The 13,573-nt window shown below is 41.8% G+C and overlaps 1 protein-coding gene across 8 annotated transcripts in view; it reads left to right on the forward strand.

Moving 5' to 3' along the window:
- The window catches only part of CADPS (calcium dependent secretion activator), a 418,935-nt gene that overhangs the window by 85,756 nt on the left and 319,606 nt on the right, over window positions 1–13,573 (forward strand). For all 8 annotated transcript variants that reach the window (XM_064496352.1, XM_064496353.1, XM_064496354.1 and 5 more), the window contains exon 3: window positions 10,184–10,297. In XM_064496352.1, coding sequence (XP_064352422.1) covers window positions 10,184–10,297 — 114 coding nt within the window. The remainder of the gene's footprint in view (window positions 1–10,183; window positions 10,298–13,573) is intronic.

Here is a 13,573-nt window from a genome sequence, read left to right on the forward strand (position 1 = left end):
AGACTGTGGTCACCATACCCTTGGGTGTCTACAAGATGATTTTCCTAACAATACTAAGACACTCTGCTTTTTTTTTGCCCCACGGTGTTGACACTGGAACTCCTGGTGCAAAAGCAACAGTGAAGAAACTGCTGGTGCATTAGGTGCACACACCAAGGCAGTCGTGTCAAACCGTGCTAGCCGTTGACTTCCTTCCTGCCACACACTCACTGTTGAAAACTGCCAGGTTCACTCGGTAACTCTTCTTGATGAAGCAGTAGGCATTACTAATTTTATTAAAATTTGACCCTGAGGACATCCTTTTGATATTCTGTGTAATGAAATGATAAATATACACAAAGCACTTAGACTTTATCCTATATGATGAGAAGGCCAGAGATGGGTGTTTACAAACATATGTGTAACTCCTTAAAAAATGTAAGTACCAACATCAACCTTCCTTCGTGGTCACGCAGTAGACACGGCAGCTCTGGATAATATTGTTGTATTCTCAGCGGGAGGGGGAGGGAGCAAGAAAGGAAAGGGTCATACTACCAGGCAGTTTTCCTTTTTATGAGGGTTTTTTCCCAAAAACTTTTCCAGAAGACCCTTAATAGCTTTCTTCCTCTTTCACATGGGTGATGGGAAAAGAGTAGTTAGCTTTTGAGCCTCTAAAATGGGAAGAACAAGAGGGGGTAAATACAACTTCAAATGACTGAGTAAACAAGAAAAAAAAGGAGCATTGAAAGAAGATAAAAGATGAATGGAAGGGAAAAGGGAAAAACTAAACCCTAACAATCATATTTCTTATTTTTGTTTACTCATTGCATCCTTACTCTGCGCCACATACGATGCCAGGTGTCCCTTACATATATTCTCTCACCTAGTTCTCACAAAAACCCTACCAGGCAGGTAAGATTATCTCCTATTTTCAGCAGGGAGAGCCAGAGTCAACTCCACGCCCAAGGACTTGTACTCACACCAGGATCTGGCCTGAGCTTGTTCTGCCTTCTGCACCGCCTCTCCTGAGACCAGCACTCAGAAAGCGTGGTTCTCTCTGCCCTGTAGACGCCCCGTCACACTTCCGCAGAACGCTGCGGGAAATCTCACACGGCCTGAAATGCAGTGGGGATTTTCAGGCCGTGCTTAATGAGGTGGATTGAACCAAGAACGCTCGCGTGGTTCTAACAGACGCTGCTGCGCCAGTTTCTTCTGCAATAATGACCTTTTATCGTTTCAGGTTTTCTGCTCTTAGCTCTCATTCCTTCAGTTCTGAATTCTGATCTGATGCACAACTGGTTTCCACACGTATTGAATGCTTTTAGATGGACTTCTATTTCAGGAGGATTCTGTTTGGAAGTGGCTCACAGAAGCCTGTGTGTCTATTTAGAATTGTACAGTCAGCCACTCTGGGCCAATTACCTTGGCGTGCTCATGAGAAGTTCACCTTCGGGGTTCAGTCCTATCGAGGTCAGTTACTTTTACCCAGAGATAAATTCTGTCCTGAAGATTGGCTCTTAGACTGGTTATTTATGTGAGCTCCTAAGAGAGATTCTCATTCACTCGTACAGTCAGTGAAAGGATGCTGAGGAATCGAAGATGAATGTGATTTCTGACTCCACTGTCAGGAAACTGAGACCTAAGACTGTGCCTTGCTCATTTTGTATCTTCAGAGCTAAACATTGCGTCTGGTATATATTAAGTACTCAGTAAGATTATGTATTCATTCAACAAACGTGTGGTTACAGCCCATTATGTGCCAGGCGTTAGAAGCGGAACAGTAAACAAGATAGATGTGGTTCTTGTACTTGTGAAACATATGCTCTTACGGGGAGGGAGACAATGAAGGGTAAGCAGAATTGTAACAAAGAAACAGACCCAAATGTCCATCAGTAGGAGAATGGATACATAATGGTAGCGTCACACCACGTCACACTACGCAGCAATGAGCACGAACAAGTTATTGCTACCCCTACCCGTGTAACAGAATCTCGTAATGCTTGCTTGTACTGACATCAAGTTCAAAACCAGACAAAACCAATCTGTGCTGAGAGAAATCCAGCTAGCGGTCACCTTTGGAGAAAGGCAATGTCTTCGCAGACATGCAGGAGCTTCTGGGGTCCAGGTGATGGTCTTTATCTTGGTAAGAGAGTTGGTTCCTTGGGAGAAAGCTCACTGTGTGAAGATTTCTCATGCTCTGTACTTACGAGGTGTATTTTTCTGTGTGCATGTTATAATTCAGTCAAATGAATATATCTCTCAAAAGGTAAATACTGTGATAAAGGGTGTGTAAGAAATGCACAGGATCTAGGACAAGTTGATAGAGAATAGTTTGGGTGAGCATCGTGTTAGGTGGGGTGATGTGGGAAGGCCGTCCTGGAAGATGTGGGGGAGACTGAGCGCTAAGGGTGAGAAGTTAGCCAACGTGGTGGAAGACGGGGAGAGCAGCCCAGGCAGGGGGAATAGCAAGTGCAGAGGCTCTCGGAAAAGAAAGGACAGGGTGCATCTGAGACGGAGAAAAGAGGCCGGTGTGACTGGAGCAGAGAGGGTGGAGAGCAGACTGGGCCAAGACAAAGACAGGAGCGGACAAAGGCCACGTGGGGTCATTTCGTCTCTGGCCCACCCCCTTATCATTCGACTCTTGTTTTGTCCCAGATAGTATGCTAAAATCCTTGGGGACATCACCCCATTTCCTTTTCATCTTTCCAGCCACCCTGGGAAGTAGGTTTTCTATCCCCTATTTTATACACGTAGAACCAAGACTTAGATAAGTCACCTTCCCAAGGTCACTCAGCTTGGAAGTGAGTGGCATCACCAGGATCTGAACCCACATTCCTTTGACCCCAAGCCCACGTTCTCAACTTCTGTCTCCAACCCTTCTTCTGAGCGCAGGTATTTGAGTAAAGAACTACTTCACAGAGTGATGCATGCACTGTTAGGGCTGTGAACAAAGTCCTGAACAAGTAGAAAACCCCAGCTGGGGCAAGGAAGGAGCACTTGGGCTGGATTTTGAAGATGAAGAATTCTCCCACAGGGATGCTTTCTCAAGGGAGCAGTAAGGACGCAGACTTAGAGATGAGGGTTAATCATCGCAGCAGCGAGCGTTCATTGAACGTTCATGCTGTGCCAGGTTCTCTGGTGACTATTGCACTTCTCCCAGTTAGTCCTGATGACAATCCTATGAGGTCACTATTGGCCCCATTTTACAGATGAAAAAACTGAGGCCTGGAGCAGTGAGTCATTTGCCCCGTGAGAGCTGGCTAGTGAGCTGACGAAATAGACACTCTGCTTGTTTAATTAGTGGTGAGGAAAGTAGTGAGCATGGGGCTGGCAGGTGTCAAGCCCAGACAGAAGCGTAGCTCTGTTGGTAGAACCCGCGACCCAAGCTCTCCTGCACAGAGCTTGAGGTATCCAGGGAAGTGGGGGATGTTCTGCGGGGCTTCGTGAAGTGCGTTCTCTGAACTTGACTGAAATGAATCTTCCTGGAGGCCTTTGTTTTTGGAAGTTTTTTAATCTGTCATGTCTCTCCTCTGAAACCCTAAAGCATATTTTTGTGTGTGTGTGGTTTTGCTGTACTTTTTTCCTCTCCATCTAGATCACAAGGTCCTTGAGGACAATCCCTGATTTCCTGTGGTTCCCCAGTGCCTGGCCCTGGCCGGTGAGATGAGAGGTTGAGTGTGTTTTGTTGGCTTCAGGGCTTGGGCAGGGCCAGGCAGATGGTAGGTGTTCTGTCAATATTCCTTGAAGAAATGAGAGCTGTACTTACTTAACAGAAGGTGGGAGTGATCATGGATTTGGCCTGGGTCAACAGTCTTCATCTTTCAGATGGTATGCCCCTCATTTCATCTCAATTACTTAAGCATTTAAGGCAAAAGCAGGGTTTTTTTGGTCTTCCTCCCCTTTCATGCCCCATCACCCCACTCCATCCCACCCCCCATGTTATGCAGAGGTGGTACGGACCCAGTCTTGGAAGGAATTCTGAGCAAGAAATTCTGCGAGACACCTCAGTTGGTTCTATATGTGACAGTAGCCATAACCAGGTAAGCCTGGCCTGCTGAAAAGAAAGTCATCATAAGATGAACAAATCAACCACCGTCTAACATTCCAGTGTAAATGATTTCAAGCACATACAAAATAGCTATGATTTTCTATATAACTCCACTGATAATTAGTGTCTTTGGATCAGAACAGGAATGCTTAAGCAGCTCAGAAGTGAGTTCATTCTGAGCTCTAGGCCTACGCTGCCCAGCGGCGTAGCCACCAGCTAGCTACATGTGGCTACTGAACACTTACAGTGGGAATATTCTAAACTAGGTTTTACTGTAAGAGTGAAGTACATCAGATTCAAAGACATAGTATAAAAAAAGAATGTAAAATGTCTCATTAATCATTTCTGTAATGATTTCGTGTCAGAGTGATAATATTTTGACACGTTGACTCCCATGAAGTATACTGAAATTTATTTCACCTGCTTTTTGCTTTAAACGGTGACTAGAAAAAATGTAAATTGACTAGAACATGTAAAATTGCACATGCGGCTGACATTGGACGCTGCTCTACAGCTAAACAAATACGAATCTGATAAAAACCTAACTCCTCTATATTTGCCCCTAAATTCACTCTTCCCTATTTCTCCCAAAGTACAAAAATTAGCTAAAGCAATCCTGCTTCCATCTAGTTCTGTTCTCAAAAATCTGTTCTGTTTTGTTTTGTTCCCTGGTGGAATAAAAACTCAAGCCAGACTTGGTCTCCTATAGCTTTAAGCTTTATTTTCTACCAGCAAGACTTAACATTCACTCTAATGATGAAAGCATTCTAAATGTATATAGAAATTCATTATTTAAAAAAAAAAAGAGCTCATGTTATGTCATTGAATGGCTGTAACTACCCCAAGGTAGTGAGTAATAAGAATTATCACCATTTTCCAAGTGAGAAAACTAAGAGATAACATGTATTTATTTGAGCCTGGCCCTATTCCAGAAAGGCTTTTAGCTCTGTGGCCAATTCAGAGAATCTAAGTGGCTTATCCAAGATGACACAGTGGTGGATAGAACTGGGGCTGAATGATCCTCCTCTTTCTACTAGAGCAGCAGTTCTCAGACAACGTCCCATTATCAATTATGAAGTGTAACTTTGTGGAAACAATGATTAAAAGAGTAAAGTTTTTTTTTAAAGTTGAAGTACAGTCAGTTACAATGTGTCAATTTCTGGTGTACCGCACAGTGTCCCAGTCACGCATATACATACATATGTTCATTTTCATATTCTAGGAGAGTAAAGTGTTTAGCTGACTTTCTTATGATATAAATTAAAACTGATTGAAGGATATTCAAAAATAATTTATCTTCCATATACTTCATCATTCATGGAACAAAGCACTTTTTGAGTGCCTGCCATGTACTACAGCTCTGAGTTGGCCCTGGGGAAACATCTGTGAACAAAACAGCAAGAAAAGACAGATCATCTAACACATTTGATCATAACTAACAAGTAGTTAGAATAGACGATGTGCCCTGGAATTACTTAGCAGGAAGATGCAGGCTAGGGGTTGGGAAGGGCTTTAGAAGTTAGCACGATTCATGCTAAGACTGAAGGACTGTGAGACATAGCCAGATAAGGGCTGGAGGAGGGAGAATAAATAGGAGTCTTTTAGGAATGCTTTCCTAAGTGGGGAAGGAAGGTGGGCTTGATAAGGAAGGAAACTGCACATCACCTACCGCCCAAATTATCTATGCCACATCCTGGAAGTGTATCTTGTCCCTAAATACCACCTTTCACGTGATCGTGAATGTAACAACAGTAAGGTTTGAAAACCTCTGTATATTGCCATGGTGCACTTCCCCCAGGCTTTATGGAGATATTATTGAAATAGAACATATATAAGTTTAAGACATACAATGTAAAAATTTGATACATATATATATTGTAAAATCTTACCACGATATAGTTAATTAACACTTTCATCCTCTCACTTATTACCATTTTTCTCTTGTGATAGCTTTTAAGATGATTCTCTTAACAATTTTCAAGTATATAATAGAGTATTGGTTTTTTTAAACATTTTTTATTGATTTATAATCATTTTACAATGTTGTGTCAAATTCCAGTGTTCAGCACAATTTTTCAGTTATTCATGGACATATACACACTCATTGTCACATTTTTTTCTCTGTGAGTTATCATAACATTTTGTGTATATTTCCCTGTGCTATACAGTGTAGTCTATTCTACAATTTTGAAATCCCAGTCTATCCCTTCCCACCCTCCACCTCCCTGGTAGAGTATTGTTAATTATGGTTACTATGCTCTATATATTTGATCCCCAGAATTTATTCATCTTATAGCTGGAAGTTTGCACCCTTTGACCCCATTTCTCCCACCCCTCAAATCCCAGTAACCACTATTCTACTCTCTATTTTTATGAGTTCAGATTTTTTAGATTCCACGTATAAGTGACAACATATGGTATTTGTCTTTCACTTATTTCACTTAACCCTCAAGTTTCATCCATGTTGTTGCAAAAGGTGGGGTTTCCTTTTTTATGGCTCAGTAAAATTCCAGTATATGTATGTCTGTATGTGTGTCTGTGTATATAATAATATGCGTGTGCATTACATATATGTACACATATATGTATACATATGCACATGTATATATATTTATGTATATATACCACGTTTTTTATCCATTCATCCATTGATTGACATTTAGGTTGTGTCCATGTTTTGGCTATTGTAGACAATATTGCAGTGAATGTGGGAGCGCAGGTATCTCTTCAAGATATCTGATTTCCTTTCCTTGAGATATATACCTAGAAGTGGGATTGCTGGATCATCTGGTAGTTCTATTTTTTATTTTTTGAAGAACTGTAGTAGCCACATCAGTTTACATTCCTACCAACAGTTCACAGGGTTCCCTTTCCTCTAAACCCTTGCCAGCACGTATCTCTTGTCTTTCTGAGGATAGCTGCTCCAGCAGGTGTGAGGTGACAGCTCCTTCTGGTTTTGATTGGTATTTCCCTCATGATTAGTAAAACTGAGCACCTTTTCATGTACTTGTTTACCATCTGTATGTCTTCTTTGGAAAAATGACTATTCAAGTCCTCTGCTCATTGTTCTTAAACACGTTCATTATGGTATGATTCCTGTACAATAATGTACAATTTGATGAATTTTGATAGATGTATACACCAACGAAACCACTGCCACAATCAAGATAGCTAACATTTCCACCACTCCCCAAGAGGTCCGAATTTCAAATTCCCAGTTTATCCCTTCCCACCCTCTTTACCCCCTGGTAACCATAAATTTGTTCTCTATATCTATGAGTCTGTTTCAGTTTTGTAGACATATTCCTTTGTGTCTTTTTTTCTTTTTTTGGATTCCACATATAAGGGATATCATATGGTATTTTCCTTTCTCTTTCTGACCTATTTCACTTAGAATGGCAATCTCCAGTTCTGTCCATGTTGCTGCAAATGGCATTATTTTATTTTATTTTTTATGGCTGAGTAGTAATCCACAGTGTGTGTGTGTGTGTGTATACACATCTTATTTATCTAGTCATCTGTCAATGGACATCTGAGTGTTTCCATGTCTTGGCTATTGTAGATAGTGCTGCTGTGAACATTGGGGTGCATGTGTCTTTTCAAATTAGAGTTTCCTCTGGACATATGCCCAGGTGTGGGATTGCTGGATCATATGGTAACTTTATTTCTAGTTTTTTAAGGAACCGCCATACTGTCTTCCACAGTGGCTTCACCAATTACATTGCCACCAACAGTGTAGGAGGGTTCCCTTTTCTCCACTCCCTCTCCAGCATTTATTGTTTGTGGATGGCTATTCTGAATGGTATGGGGTGATTCCTCATTGTAGTTTTGATTTGCATTTCTCTAACAATTAGTGACACTGAGCATCTTTTCATGTGCTCGTTGGCCATCTGGATGTCTTCTTTGGAGAGATGTCTATTTAGGTCTTCTGCCCATATATTAATCTTTTTTCTTCTATTAAGTTGTAAAAGTTCCTTATGTATTTTGGGTATTAACCCCTTATCAGACAGATGGTATGCAAACATTTTCTCCCATTCTGTAGATTGCATTTTCATTTTGTTGATTATTTCTTTTGCTACGTGGAAGATTTTTTAGGTTGATGTGGTCCCATCTGTTAATTTTTGCTTTTGTTCCTTGTGCTTTTGGTGTCATATCCCAAAAAAAACCATTGCCAAGACCAATAGCAAGGATCTTTCTTCTAGTGGCTTTACACTTCATTTAAGACTCTCACTTTTAAGGCTTTGATCCGCTCCAAATGAATTTTTGTGAGTGGTGTGAGATAGGAGTCCAGTTTCATTCTTATGCGTGTGAATATCCAGTTTTCCAACATCACTTATTAAAGAGCATTGTGTATTCTTAGCGCCCTTGTCAAGTATTAATTGACCATATACGCATGGGTTTATTTCTGGATTCTCAGTTCTGTTCCATTAATCTATGTGCCTTTTTTAATGCCAGTACTGTACTGTTTTGATTACTGCATCTTTGTAAAGCAGGATATTTCAGATCATCTAAGGTGCAGGGGTGTATTAAAAAGCCATCTCTCAAAAAAACAAAAATAAAAACAAAAAAATCCAAATAAATGAAAAATCCAGCCGTGATTTGTAGCATTTGCCTATTTCCATGGTGTAAATACTCCCACCTTGGCTGATAACTTGTTTCTAATAAAACATCACTGAATGCAAAACTGGGAAGAGACATGTGGTAGACATTATATATCATTTCCACCCTACGAATACAAGAGACGGATGTAACTGAGACAGGAGGAGAAGGGGCGGGGCGCAACCACTGAAGGAATGACATAGCAACTGAGGACAGGACACACTGGTGAGAACCAAGATGGCAGAGGATCTGACTTCCAGGGGACCTTGAGCCTCATGGCACAGCCGCAGGCACCGTGACAGTTCCCATGCTGACCATAAAAGGTCAAGAAGTGGACAGGGACCCGATTCCTGGAAATCCCTGTTCCTTGCCCAAAGTAGTTGGAATAATCCTCCCATTCATTAGCCCATGGAATTCCTGAGCCCATAAAACCTAACAATTCTGCACCTCATGGTTGCTCTCTCTTGCCTTCTGAGATGGCCCGCACGCTGCCTGTGGAATGTATATCTCCTAGGCTGTTTTCCCTTCTGAGTCAGACAGATGCAACTCTGTGTATGGACTGTGTATCTTTTTTTTTTTTTCCCTTAGCTTTGTGTGCTTTTCTGATTATTTCCTTGCGTAAATACCAGCAGGTAACTTTGTGGAATTAATAGGTATGCACACTTTTTTCCCCCCTATGTTTTAAAAAATAACTAAGTTTAGACTTAGAGAAACATATCAAAAATAAACTTGCTTTCACTTTACTATGCCTTGTTCTTGAATTCTTTCCTGCGCGAGGCAGGAACCTGTTCTCTGACAACATAACCTGAAAGACACACATAATAGTAATGTTACCAAAGGCAAGTTTGTGTGCCCGCTGCACCACGAGGCCAAACAAACTGAAACAAAGAAGTTTGGAGCAGAGAAAGGTTTATTGCAGGATTGAGCAAGGACGGGGTCGGGGTGGGGACTCATGCTTAAAAACCCCAAACTCCCCGGAGGGTTTCAGCAAAGTGTATTTAAAGGCCAGGTAGGGGAGGCGGCATCGTAGGGTGCGTGATCAGCTGGTACACGATTCTCTGATTGGTTGATGTGGAGGTAACAGGGCGGTCAACACTATCAACCCCTAGGCACCAGAAGGCCTTGGGGCCACCTGCTCTCACCGCCAAGTAGTTAATTTCTTCCCTTTGGTGCAGGTTTTAAGCATCTGAAAAACTCAGGAAATACACATGAAATACCATTATCCGGAGCTGCAGCAGGGGATGTGGGGGAGGGTCTGTTCCCTGAACGCCCCCACAGGGTCCTGCTCCGTTACAGAAAATGCGGTAAAATCATGAGGAAGCACTGAATTGTGAGTGTGTGTTACCCTTGGTTTTAATATAATTTAATTGTAATTTATATTAAGTTTTAGTAACAGCTGTTTGTAACATCTGCCTCGCAAAATTCCTGCAAAGATAACCATCAGCTCTCCGCGCCAGTCGGAGCCCGCTCCGGCAGGCCGACATCTTCCACGTAAAGTAGCCTTGACCCTTGTCTAGAGCAAATCCTCACTGTCCCCTCCTTCTCTGTTTCTTGCAGATCAGCAAACAGCAGCTGCAGACAGTCAAGGACCGGTTTCAGGCTTTCCTCAATGGGGAAACCCAAATCGTGGCTGACGAAGCCTTCATGAACGCCGTCCAGAGTTACTATGAGGTAAGATTCACCAGGCGGAATTACGCCAAAACTGTTCATGCCTGAAGCCTGGGGTTTCTGAACACTGGTCAGTGGAACAGCAGCCTTGGCCTTCTACAGGGCCTTCCCTCCTGAGGCCAAGGATTTGGTAATTGGTTACAGTTTTAAGGAATAACAGCATTTTATTTGGGGGGAAAAACAGTAAATAGAAGCTACTGTCTACCAACTGGTTATTAGACCAGGCAGTGCGCTAAGCGCTTTGTGGACCATTTCTAGTTTAATCTTGACAGCAGTCTTCGAGTTCGCTCCTGATATTATTCCCATTTTACTGACAAAGCGACTGAGGCTCAGAGATGTTAAGTCAATTACTCAAGGTCACACAGCTGTTAAAATGCCGCAAACTCAGATGTTAGCCAAGGTGAAAAGCATTTTCCCACCACTTTCTGAAGGATGGTAATGCCTCTGAAGGGTGGTGCCTTCACATCTGCCTTGTTCTGTCTATTAAAATGGTGCTCTGAGTTCTGCAGTTTAGAACACCGGCCCAAATCCAGTGCTGCGCTCTTGAAAACCTGTAAATGAGAGACTATATCCTATCGACTTCTTTTTTTTTTTTTCCTGGGGGGAGAGGTAATTAGGCTGATTTATTTTTTAGAGGAGGTACTGGGGATTGAACCCAGGACCTCATGCATGCTAAGCATGCGCTCCACCACTGAGCTATACCCTCCCTCGAGAGACTATATCCTGAGTTTATATCTTAAGTAAATTTTCACCTCTAGACCCCAGAGATTTATTTGAGTGAATTTGGAATTCCACTAGTATTTTTTTTTAATTTTGTAACTCTTCTTCCAAAATGTGCATATTGGCTATCATTTGTGCATCTTTAATGACGTGAAAATGCCGTATCTTCCGATCGGTACTGTTTACCTGCTGTGCATATTTTTAAAAATGATGATTTGGTCTTTGAGAGATGCTTTACTTCATATGACTCTATTTTCAGGTCAACCAGATGTTCTCTGTGTTTGGAATCCTATGCCCCAAATTTCTCACCTATTGTCAAGACCAGATTAAAACCATTAGAAACCAACCCCTAAGTATTAAAAAAAAAAAAAAAACAAACTTACAGTATCCTGCCATATACAATTGAGCATAATAATAAAATTATAAAATAAGTGTTAGGAAATCAACAAGCTTCTGATTCCCATCCCCCCCCTCCCATTTTTTGCAATTTGCTTTGCGAATTTTCTTTCTTCCTTCCTTTTTTTCAATTATTTGGTAGAAAATTGTTTGAAAACAAAAACATAGGTGCTCCTGCTTTGTTGGTGATCCAAGCAGCTGCTTTTTCTGCCCGTTGGGTGCTCCATTCCTCAGTAGATGCTTTGCAAACGTTGGTTGATTGATTCGGCAAAACACTCCTTATTGCTAAAGCACTTGACTTCCTCTTTCATGGAGAGAGTGGGGCAAGTTGGCAGTTAGAGCTTGTGAAAAATATCATTGATTGGTTTGCTAACTAATTAGCATCAAATAGTAAAACAGCCTTTGTCTCTGGGATGTTTGCTGGGTCCATCCACAGGCTCACTTTGCACACCGTTTCCTCAGTGAAATTTCTATTTGGATCTGTTTTAGAGGTCTGGTATATTTCTGTATTTGTCAAATTTGAGCTTTGTTTCATTTTACAAGTAGTATTCATTATTGCCAATAAGGGTCGAACTTAGTGCTTTATCTGATGTGACCTATTTTTTTCGGTTGGGATTTTGATGGAGAGTGAAAATGGGATTCGCAGTCACGGTGATGGTGTGGCAGTGAACGACCTAAATATATTGAACCAAGATTCTGTTTAGAAACCACCAGGAAATGAATTCAGTTTCTCCCCCTTTTTTCAAGTTCTGGAAGCCGCTTGAGACCAGGCAGACACTTGTCAGTCCTTTTCCATGTTTAGAGTCATTCACCAGTTTGTAAATTTGTAGATTGCAAATCTTAATTAGAAAGCTCATTTGACTAATGACATAAATTACAAGAAAGTGGCATTTCTATCTATTAATTAAATTAGAAAATTAATAGTCATCAACTTGCTAATGAGTCTCTCGAAATTACTGTTACATCTACATATATTTTCCTCTGTAGCGGCTAGTTTGTTTGAAAGAACGTGTTTTTAGTCTGGTGAGAATACAGACATTAAGAAGTTACTGAATATTTAATATTAAGATCTGAGCAACAGGAAATAACGTGGGGTATTAATTATTTACCGTATTCATTAGTAGAGCTTTAGAGAGTCTTAAGATTTCCAGAGAAACCTTATCTTCTGAAGCTAAGGTCCCCAAGCAGGGACTGGGATTAATACTAAATTTGGGAGTGCTCTAGGCTGACGACTCGTCCCTTTCTCTCTCTCCCTTCACTCTTGGGCGATGGAGAAGCTGGAGTCTCTTCCTCTGCCCTTCTCTGGGATCCGCTTGCTTCCCTCTGAGGATCTGTCTTGGTCAGAACTCTCCGGATTACAAATGACAGACAGCTAGTCAAACGGGCTTAAGCCAAAAAATGAGGTTTGTTGGCTCAAGCAACTTCAGAGTCCAGGGATAGCTTTGGCTTTAGCTGTGGCTGGATCCAGAGACTCCAAAGATGCCAGGAGGCTGAGTGTCTTTCTCCCCATCCCTCGGCTTTGTTCATCCCTGTGTTGGCTGCATTCTTGGGCAGGTTCTTTCTATATAGAGGACCCTGGGAGCTCACATCCTACCAGCTTAGTGACTCCAGGGGCAAAGAGACGACTTCTTTGCTGAGAGTCCCAGCAAAAGGCCTCGAGTGACTTGGTTGGACTGACATGGGCCGTGGGTCCTTTCCTGAGCTAATCACTGTAGATGGGGAGTGATGTAGCCTGGGGATCAGGCCTAGGACAGGACCTCAGGAGCTGGAGTATAAGCTCAGTCCCACTGGAACCATTTGTATTGAAAATGGCAGGGTTTCCATTAAGAAACTGGGCTGCTTTTTAGCAGAAGAAGGGGGAATGTATGCTCAGCAGGCAAAACCAATATATTCTCCTTCTAAATTCTCAATTTCTCTCTGTTTCTCTTTCTCTCTCACACACACATCCCACCTCACCATACCAGCACCCACAATCCCAATTTAATAGTGATCATGACAAAAAAACTTTTTTCCTAAAGTTCCAAATTACTATGTTACCGAAAGTCAGTTTCAGGCCATGGCCACGTTTTGCTAAGGCAGTAGTGCCTTGTCAACATGAGAGAGTAGTAAAGAGCAATTTTTTAAAAATAAAAGGAGTGGGGAGCCACTGTCCTTTTTCCATCT

Source organism: Camelus dromedarius, chromosome 17 (assembly GCF_036321535.1).
Source record: "Camelus dromedarius isolate mCamDro1 chromosome 17, mCamDro1.pat, whole genome shotgun sequence".
In the NCBI taxonomy this organism is placed as follows: Eukaryota; Metazoa; Chordata; class Mammalia; order Artiodactyla; family Camelidae; genus Camelus; species Camelus dromedarius.